At 38.7% G+C, this 10,731-nt stretch overlaps 2 protein-coding genes across 3 annotated transcripts; one reads left to right on the forward strand and one right to left on the reverse strand.

Annotated features, from left to right (window-relative positions):
• The first annotated feature begins 5 nt into the window (after window positions 1-5).
• LOC128877034 (gastrula zinc finger protein XlCGF67.1-like) lies at window positions 6-3,707 on the forward strand. Its single transcript, XM_054123973.1, has 2 exons — window positions 6-743; window positions 2,290-3,707. Exons 1-2 carry the CDS (start codon window positions 490-492, stop codon window positions 2,804-2,806), a joined length of 771 nt encoding a protein of 256 aa, XP_053979948.1. The 5' UTR covers window positions 6-489; the 3' UTR covers window positions 2,807-3,707.
• Window positions 3,708-4,831: 1,124 nt separating this feature from the next.
• On the reverse strand, window positions 4,832-10,727 carry LOC128877028 (F-box only protein 39-like). Of its 2 annotated transcripts, XM_054123967.1 has the most exons (7): window positions 10,396-10,727; window positions 9,789-10,021; window positions 8,586-8,750; window positions 7,414-7,640; window positions 6,909-7,067; window positions 5,693-5,857; window positions 4,832-5,187 (listed from the first exon to the last, which is right to left on the reverse strand). In XM_054123967.1, the coding sequence occupies exons 1-7, from the start codon at window positions 10,585-10,587 to the stop codon at window positions 5,036-5,038; spliced, it is 1,293 nt and encodes a 430-aa protein (XP_053979942.1). In that variant the 5' UTR covers window positions 10,588-10,727; the 3' UTR covers window positions 4,832-5,035. The 2 variants fall into 2 exon arrangements, with proteins under 2 accessions (XP_053979942.1, XP_053979943.1); XM_054123968.1 differs by lacking the exon at window positions 8,586-8,750.
• Window positions 10,728-10,731: the final 4 nt, after the last annotated feature.

Consider the following 10,731-nt stretch of genomic DNA (forward strand, 5'->3'; position numbering starts at 1 on the left):
ATCAAAAAAGTTTCGATAAAAACTTTTACTTCATTGTAAATCGGTTTATTGCACGTACAAATATGAAGAACACGAATTGCTTCAATAAATAATAGTATCGACGTTTCACTGTGTCATAAATTATAACTCATAAGTAGATACATTCTGTTTGTCTTTAGCATACATTTTCCATGTGTGAATGCCTAATAGTTACATAAATCAAGTTCAGTCATAAATCATTGCGATAAATGGGAACATTACATTTCTCCGAGTCCTCGATAAATATATAGACGTCTACCATTTTAATAATCCATCGAAGAACATCGGTCGTTCGAAGTCCGTGTCGATTGTTTAAAACTTTCCAGATTCGAGAGCAACGAGAAAGCCTGCGATCTCTGCCAAGAAAAGTTTCACTTCGTGACCAGACTGGTGGCGCATTTGAGGATCGTTCACGGTATTCACAGGCCATTCAAATGCGTCACCTGTGGGAAATCGTATCCACAGCAATTTATGCTGAACGCTCACGTGAAAAAGTCCCACACGCCGAAGACGATACCCTGCGTCCAGTGCAGCTTCATGGGGGTGAACGCCATCGACGTAGAGAGACACGCGAAGAGACACCATCGTGAAGTGAAGTTCACCTGCGAAATTTGCAGCGAGAGCTTCGTGGACAAGGACTCCCTAATGACGCACACGACCATGCACAACTTTATGCAGTATCAACAGTGCAACGCGTGTGGCAGCATATTCAACGATGTTTATAGGTACGGTATTAGTGTTTTATCAACAGTTTCATTGTTCTCTTAATTCTTCCACAAACATTCTCTCATTGGATAGCTTTGGGGTAACATACATTCGACATTAATCTCTTGGCAAGTGTGTATACATTTTTTATTGGACTTGATTTTTATTTTACTTGTAACGAGGGTGGTGTAAAATATTTTATATGTTTTAAATTACAATATTATTCCTTTCCTTTTTGTCTACATTCAAAGTTATTTATAATTTGTATATTAAATCGTACAACCAAATTATGACAAGAGACGTGGACGAGGGAATAATGGATCGAGAACAGAGCCCCTCAAAATGGACCCCAAGGTTCATAATGTCGTTAACTGCAGACAAAGGCGACTGTGACCAACTCATGTTCTGGGTGGTGGAAATATGACGAGGTCGTTAAGGTACTAGAGGGTGAAGATGGTAGCTTGAGTGCCTGGAATCAAGAGGCCAGGGACGATACTCTTCTTAGATTCCAGTGCTGTAATGTGCCAACCCTTCTAATTACCCTTTTTCTTTCCAGTACAATTTTTTATCGGTTTGCACTAATATGGTTCCACCACAAAAATTCTTTGACCTTCTACTGAAAGAGCATTAGAACCATTATATATTCAACAATTTCTTTCTGTATGAACATTACCTCTCTTCACTTACAAATTCAACACGCAAGGGATATTCAATCCTCGGATCGTCATCAGTTCAATTCTGAATCTTTGATAGTTTATTTAAGTGTCAACAATGCCGATCATTCTGTTGGCAAATGGAACACATTAAGAACCTGAACGCATCCACGTAAGGGTGGCTTGCATATTTCTACGGCCCTGCAATGAGTGGGACGAAATACACTTGCCGGCTCGTATAGTCGAGATTGTCCCCTGACTACTCGAATAACCTCGAGTACCTCTCTATATAGATCCCCAGGGTGCGAGTTATGCAGAGTGGCCTGCATTTGCAGATATCTAGATTGCGAACTTCAGATCCATTTTTAACACGTTCACTGTCTTCCAACCCACATCTCAGTCGGAACAATTCTCTCTCAGAAGTTCGAAAGACGTATATAGGTCAGGTGAACAGTGACACGAGACCTTTTGGCTTGCTAGAATATGTGAATGGCATTCTTAACTCGTAAGAACAATGAAAGTAGCAAGAGCTTGGAAGTCCACTTTAAGTGGTATTCCAGATTTTTTTCCAGCGTAAACTATTAACAAAATCAAAAATTAATTTGTGAAAGCAAATGTAAATCTTGCTAAAACCTAAATGTTGCAAACTTCAAGGGCTTGTATTTTTCAAACAATTACAAAGCACGTGAAGTGATGACTTAACTAACTAAACTCCCCCTGATTTGGCATGGATTCTAGCACATGTAATTCAATATCATCGAAATCCCTAACATCGAGACACTAACGAATCTAAATTCACTCGAGGTCTTTCGTTCCCCCGTGCAATACAAGCAACATCCTTCCACTTCTCCCCTAGAATTCGTCGAAAGCGTGTAGAAACTCGGCAATGTCCTTTACCATGATGTTGATACAGTTTAAAGGAGCACAATCAACTGTACCACTACGACCCGTCGTTGTTGGTGCAAGAGAAGCTCGAGGAGGGGGACCAGCAGGCTTTGGCGCATAAATGCGACGTCTGCGGTAAAGTGTACAAGTACAAGTCCGTGCTGAAGCAGCACAAAGTGAAGGCTCACGGAGACACGCCGAGCTACGAGAGACGCAGGTACTTGTGCGCCCTTTGCGGCAAGGAACTGAAGACCGCGAAGGGCCTGGAGATCCATAATCGTTCGCACACGGGCGAAAAACCGTACACGTGCGAGGTATGCGGCAAGTGTTTCGCCTGCGAGACCTTGCTAAGGACCCACAACGTCACCCACACCGGAGAACGGAAGTACTCGTGCGATCAGTGCGGCAAGGCGTTCACCCAGAGATCGACCCTGGTGGTTCACAAACGCTACCACACGGGCGAACGACCGTACGTTTGCCAGCGTTGCGAGAAAGGCTTTGTGACCAGGACTGTTTTGAACACTCACATGAAATCCTGTCGCTGAGGAACGAGTCTGGAAGTGGAAAGAACTGATGAGCAAACTTCCACATCGAGGGAGGAGTTAGTTAATTGAGGATAGATTTTCTTGATTTCATTTTTATGAGCTTAGAGAAAATAAGAAGACTTTCAGAGAAGCTTTCAATCAAAATCAACGTTTCAGCTACGTTGTGGCCTTCTTCTGGTTACATTTTATTGCAATTTCTTTTTTTAATTTATTGAGTATTATCCCAAGGTTGTCAAGGTAAGAACGTGTAAATGAATGTAAGACTTCTACAGATGCAATTCATCACGCAGAAGCAGTAACACCTTGCAAGACAGGTAACTGATACTCTTCAGGCGCTGGTTTATCTTATCTTCCATCGTACGATCTTGCTGACTGCATGCAAATAGTTCCATTGATATATTGGACACTTAGTATCCTACTTTTTGCGAGAACAGATGAACTAGGACACGAAAGCATTTAGAACACATAAATAAAGTCATACTTCGTGGTTAATAGCGATATAAGTGATGATCCTTGCACATGCGAAATCAGGACAACCCTTGGAGATAAAGTTATAAACCCGAGGTGAATTACCCGTTGAAGCGTCGAAATCGATCGCTTTAAAGACGACAGCTTTCGTTGAGTTCTATTCAGGGGTTTATTTCTTTCAACGTAGTGTACGAATATTTCTTTCGTGTAAAATAGGATCAGCGAGACTAAAAATCATACCAGTGCTAAGAAAATCATTTTCGAAACTCCTTTGCACTGGATCGAGCCATAAACATCGAAACTGTGCTATTACTCTATACATATAAGAATCATTTCTTAATAGCCAACGTATCTTTATTTTTATTGTATCTCAAGGTGGACAAAATTTATAAGCAAAATAACCAAACAATAAATAACTGAGATTAAATTTCCATCTGTCCATTCTGACTTATTTCACCCTGGAAATTCTTATTTTTATTTCACGGCTATCGAACAAACTGTTGTCTACTTTTTATTGGTTATTCGAAGCTTCTGTTTGGATAAAAATTTTGTCCATCTCTGATGTTTGTAAACAATGTTTTTCGTACTGTTTTTTTTACCAATTCTTCCTCGCTATCGGATCAATAAGGTTTCGAGCTGACAGAATTTTACTCTCGCGATGTGCTGCGATTACAAAACCGTCCTCGATACTAGTATTTGCGTATGACAGACCATTGTAAATTTAGTTACACGCGAAAAGATACTTTTCTACTACTTCGTGAACATAGAAAGTAATTTTTAGAGTTTCACAAAACGTAATATTATCGAAGGACTATTTCTCCTTCGTCGATGAACGAACAAATCAATATTTTTTATTTTTCAAGTGAATTATTTCTATAAACGTAGAAAGTAATTTTCGATCTTCTATATGATGCAATTTTATAGTGATATCCGAATGAATTGTCCAACGTGCAAAGTCATTCGTCGAACGAAAGATCTAATGTATCGTAAATCAACGAACAATGCCACAGTTTCCAGGAAATGAGTACAAACATCCTGATTAGATATTATAAAATAAAAAATTTAATTGAAACGAAGTTGGAGGTTCGTTAACAATTAAAACTGGATGAATGTTTCATACACTATACTTGTAGCGCGATGTGATAAAATTCAACGCCACTTTATATTTTTTTATACACGATTTTTTATACTTTTTCTATACAAGTAACGTTTACTGCGATGATCGTTCTGTAACCTAAATACTCGTCGAAGTGACTGAATGCCAGTCAATTTTTATGTAACTCGTTCCACGAAACGCAGATGTTAATCGACACAGCTTTCATATTATCGTTTAAGGCTTTCACGTATTTTTATAAACTGACGCTGCGAGACTGTTTCGCAACGCCGTATTTATTATTATAACGCCGAAGACCCTAACAACGAGTTTTCTATCGAATAAAAAAAGAAAATAGTTCTACAATTGTTTCATTCGTACCTCGTGACATGATTTCTATTTCAAGCCTCGAGGATTCTACACAAATTTCTTCGTTCGTGAAAAGAATGAACCAATTTCTTCGCTCGTGAAAAATCCTTTATGTCGTATAAAATATTTAACAAACGATAAACGGTCCATAAAAGTAAATGTGTACAATTAAAATAGAAAAAACAGAAAAGACAATCGTACCAAAGATAAAGGGCAGGTTTCGGTTTATTTTTTGGTCGTGGTATCATGAGACGCGAGTGGGACAGATACCGGGTGCACAGCCAAGAAAATAGAAGGCTTCAGTAGAACAGTAGAACCGAGGCGGAGTCCTCGATGCGAAAGTCCACGCCTTGTTCCATCATCTTGTGGTCGTAATGGTAATTAATGTCGTTCAATACGGCACGGTTGCGAGCGTTAACGTTCCGTGGATTCACGTGGATCGTTCGAAAACCTGTTATGAATATTTTAGAATTCAGCAATATACTTATTATTGGATATCCTATTAGATTCATTATTGGACTTCCACCTGAGCTTTCAAATTGAACCTTTAAATAGCGAGTTGATAAACAAATTTTACTTTTACACTTTTGTTTTTAACATAAAAATTCTGGCAATTTTAAGTATAAATCATATTGCTGCTTCTGTAATGTTTGAAATATTAGTCATACTGTTCTTTTATTTATAATCATCGTATCTAGAATTGCATGCTTCAGAGTATTTCTCTAATCTCCACTAAATCCAAGAAAGTACAATGATAAGTTTTTTTCGAGGAAAGTTATTTATGACACATATCAACAGTAGCCCATTTACACATTTAATCGTGGCTCTAGATGTCTATTTTTATCTATGGGATAATATGTTTCACTGCATATCGCAGTGAAATTGTGATTATTATTTTTCTCAAGTATTTACGAGTCGATTTACGTTGTCGCGAGGACAAGTGTTATTCTACTTACGAGTTTTGCTCTCGGCTTGGAGCTGACAGATGTCTCGCAATGTGTCGAGACTCCTTATTATGCCATCGTACTGTAATCTTGTTAAGTGTTTGCAACGCACGAGCATGGCGATGAGTAAATCGTCGAGCAGTTCACGATTGTTTCTCAGTTGAAGCATCACTTCCGCTACGGTGACGAATACGCATACGTTAGTAATTCGTAGTCGTGTTAAGTGTTCAGGAAACGTTTGTTCCAAGCAAATTGGGTATCAAAAATAGAACCCCGATTATCCGAACTACTAGGGTGTCCTAGACAGTAGTGCAGGTTTTGCACGATCAGATGATAAGTCATATTGCAATGCTACACAGTCAGCTTTACTTCTTATCTTTAACACGTTCACAGAACTATATGGTTGCAACTACTTGAGAAATATTTCTGTATTCGAATATTCAAAGTGATTCAAACATTTGAATATTAGAATATTGCTTGAATATTAACAATTGCATTTAACATGAGCTATCACTTGATATAGTAAGGTTTTGAAATGCTTAATATTTTCTAGGACATTTCAATAATTGACGATCGGAATGAATTATCTTCCAATAGTCGAACAATTGCGTTGTCACAGAGAGAAGAATTATTTATTAGAGAATGCATTACCGCGGAAGCAAAACGAACAATTTTAGACGGAACTTTGGCAATTTCCACTATTCCACGTTCTCATTTCCCAATCTTTCTCATTTATCATTTGACAGACAGTTACTAACCGGTTAACTGTCGCCCCGATTTAAATCGAGGGGACATAGTTGCCAGGTGAGCGAGTAAAACTGTGCTTATCGTTAGCGATTTAAATAATAAAAAGTAAAAAGAAACAAGAGAATATAATGTCGAGTAACTACAAACAAAAATTCAACAGAAAAATGGTATCATCTAGAGTCGTTATTTTACAACCTTTAAATATGTTTAGAATTTTATTCTACATTCACAGCTTATATAATTCTGTTTACTCCAAAGTTGACTCGAGCCGTACAAGTGCAGACGTCAATAATAAAAATGCCTTGCCTAAGACTGGTATTTAATTAGCTGATATTTTCATAATTACTCCGATATTATCGGATAGCGTGGAATTCTGCCATGGTGCAGCGGTAAACACGCTGTAAAGCGCAGCACGCAGATTGCGTCGAACGATTCGAGATGGCAAACAGGATGAGCAACATTAGCAGGAATTCATTTATACCTAGCGTATCGGTGTAATGAGCGATAAGAAGTCCGACGGTGCTTCTGAAGTTACGAGATCTGCTTTGGTCCCACACGTGTCCGCTGAACATTTGAAATCTTGCCAGTGGCACGCTGGGCAACAGCAAGTAGCACATATCTTCGTAATGGGAGATGTTAACTGGAAATTAAACTCTTGAACATCTAATGCAGTATAAGAATGAATTCGATAGACTTTAGTAACTTTACTGTAGGAAATATTCAAATAGAATACTTAATTACAGGTCTTTGGAAGTATAAATGAGCAAGATTTTTATTTAGCCACTAATTTTGACTAACGAGTAAAAAATAAACAGTGTGTGATCTGTTATCTGTTCGATAAAAATTGCAATCTAAATTATCAAATGAAAGGAAATTTCAACATTAAATGAATGAAGGATATCTGTTCGAATAAACGTGATAAGTGAATCATAAATGGTCCTATAATAAAAATATATCGATCACTTTTACTGTGTATTATATTTTACCTATCGTGTACGAGACCGTGAGCTCAGGGCAAACGATGGCTAAATTGTGCCAAGCAGTGTCCGCGATGGTATGCTGCCTAGAATCAGAGTCTCGAACGGATATGTGCAACGTTTTCAACATCTTCGGGGCCGCGTTCGCTAAAGCGTTGAGGGTCTGATCCGACAGGGCCGGATAATCGAGTCTGAGCACGGTCAACGCGCGAAACCGACAGAGTAAACGCAGATATCTGTAAATAGATTAAATTCGTCAACACTTCATCCAGTTAATACATATACATAGCAAAATAGTGATCGTTTCGAGAAAAACAGAGAGTATTTATTTAAAAAGTCGAGGAAAAAATGAAGATTCGTTTCACGCCAGGAAAACCTTCGGTGGAAGCTGTGAAATGAACCCGTTGCCTTGTAATGGTGAATCAGACTTATGGCGTGGATCACGGTCCAAATGATACGAACACGACTTGCATTAATGACGCACAACAGCATCCTGTTTTCTTGTCAATGTCAGCCTCTGCATATAATTACGTCCACGGTACGTGGATATAATTTAGCGAATTCTCATCTTACGAACAATTAACTTCTTTCGAGTTCCTCGGAAATTAAATGAAGGTTACGTAAATGTCCCCGGAAAGGCATGTACGACAGGACATGTTACAATGTATTCGAGTAATAAAAATTGTCAATGGACTTTATTATTGACTAATAAAAGCAACGTGGCAAATTGAGTACGTGTTTAATTCAGTCTGAGTCTTCAAATATAATAAAAGCAGAAAGAGATCAAATCAGTACAATACAAAGCAAAAATAAAAATGTTGACTTAATTCCTGTTGTACCAAATGTCTATATACTGTGTACTACATACAGTGTACGTTATTTTATCAAAGAAAAATGCATGTTTTAATTATTCATGAACGCCACTAAACACGTTTATACTATAAATGTACATTTAGAACTGTGATACCGCTATTCTTTGCATACCTTTGTAATGAAATATGGCATATCAACACAAGGCTAAACACATACCTACGGTATGAATCAATAATTGAACGACCAGTGACTGTAATCCTCACGAATACGATGTGTGTCACACGAGCATTTGAATAGTTATCTATGACGCGCGCAGTCATTAATAACCAGTCGCAAGGCAACAGGTAAATGTAAATTACTTGTGGTACCTCGAATTACTATGAGGAGCTTGCCATTCTCGGAACGCACCGCGGAGATCCAAGTATGCCAAATGTTCGCTACAACCTCTAGAAGCGCTTGCTAGAAGCCGCAACACGTCGCTCACGCCGAGATTCGCGTTCAGCAAACTCAACGTTTCTAAGTTGTGCTGACAGCTGCGCAAACGTATCGATTATGCGGACGATAATTAAGTAAGAAGTCGAGGCATTTAAATAACATCGTAGAAGGGTCGCATAAGGGATTCTTATGGATTCCTCTGCACGATGCCTTTTAGGAAAATTATACTTGACGACAGCATGCGCCAGGAAGAAATGCTTTGAACGAAAATTGGTTGCTTTGGAAATATCTGAGAACTGTTTACTTCGTTAAAATATCGTATTAAACCTGATTCTTTAAATTACATCAGTAGTCTGCAGATTTCTCGTTCAAGGGTGACTTAAATGCAAGTAGGTATGAGAATATAAAAGAAGAGAATATGAAAAGCAATCAGACTAACTGGAGTTACGTTCCATTAACTCAGGAAATTAGGCGGACAATTGCGACAGTCAGTGACCTTAAAACATCTTGACTCGTGCGTCGCGGAATCTGTCTTGAGAGTGGAGAAAGTATGATCTCGCGTTATTAAGCAAAACCGGGAATTTAGGGAATTTATTTCAATTTTTGTTTACGACATTTCTTCCTCTCTCCACAAAATGGAATCAATCAGACGATCTGTATGATGGCTATTGCTTTATTAGCATGTGTATTAGGTTTTAAACCAGAGGTCGACAAACTTTTTCTGTGAAAAGACCAACAATAAAAATATCTCTACTCGCGTACTAAATTACTTTAATATCAAAATTACTAAAAAATATATTTTCATACAGATACATAATATCAAACACTCGAGAACTATACTATTGATATTCTCAACGGGTATTTCGCGATCCTGGCGTGAAATTCATTAAATAATCATCCTTCCTCGCGAGCTATACAATAATAGACCACGAGCTACAATTTGCCGACCCCTGCCTTAATTTCATTTCGGAAGATACCTACAGGTTGCTTGGTATCAGACTTATCTTATCGACTCGACTTGGCTTCGCGTATCGATTACAGAAGATATTATTACATTGACGAAACGATATCTTGAACTGATTAATTCGCATTTGCGTTGTACCTCAACTCTTTCATAAATGTATGCAGTTAATTACCCTAAGAAGTTTGCAAGAGCATACAACAGCTTGCCTCTGTTCCCCCATTTGCAGCTGAAGATCCAGTCGGTGAGTATCAGCTTCCTTAATTGAACATTCATGGCTCGCACGACCATAAGAAAATCGGCACCAGCTTCAGCTTGAATGTTACGAGTAATTCTCGCTTCCCTTGGCAAAATATACGGCCGCGACCAGGCGAGTTCCAGGCTGCGCATATGCTGGCCATACTTTGCCTAGACAAATCGATCGGGGTCTGCTTAAACACGATTGAAAATTAACGAATACGAAAAGGTATGATAAGGATTGATAAGGAGTTCTACTTAAAATTAAGGAAATTCGAAGTGTGTGACAGATTTATCTTGAGTCATCATTGAGTCATGTTTTGTCTTGCAAAAAAGAAAATAGTTCTTGGGTATTTACATATCCACGAATTAACGCTTTGGCTGAATATCTAAAGATACTAGATATCCCCATAAGGAAACATCTGTAAAATTGACACAGCAAACTTTGCAGGAAGTATTTCTATCGCGTTTAAATTAAATACTGGGTGATGAATTTTCTGATTTTAAAACGTTGAACGTTTCGTATTTTGCGAATGATTGCGTACTGCTAGTTCTCCCGCCAATGGGAAGTCACCCCGCAGATCACGATCGATGAGGACTGTTACGGAACGCCAAAGAACCGGCGACGAGAGTGCACGGTTCCATGGCTGACAAACTTGTGCAACGTTGGCACGATCCTCACGACCAAGATGACCGAATATCTGCGTCAATATCAGCTCCGGTAGCTGATCCCACATCTCCCAGTTTCAGCTTGGCCCGTCTTCATCTCTACCTGGCTGAGACAGCTGTCACAACCTCGGTCAGGTTCTCTTCAGTTCTCTTGTCAGTCGCCTCGATATCGAGTCGATCGTCATCGAAAGAAGATACGCAGTTGTTCGAAT

Source organism: Hylaeus volcanicus, chromosome 5, assembly GCF_026283585.1.
Source record: "Hylaeus volcanicus isolate JK05 chromosome 5, UHH_iyHylVolc1.0_haploid, whole genome shotgun sequence".
Classification (NCBI taxonomy): domain Eukaryota; kingdom Metazoa; phylum Arthropoda; class Insecta; order Hymenoptera; family Colletidae; genus Hylaeus; species Hylaeus volcanicus.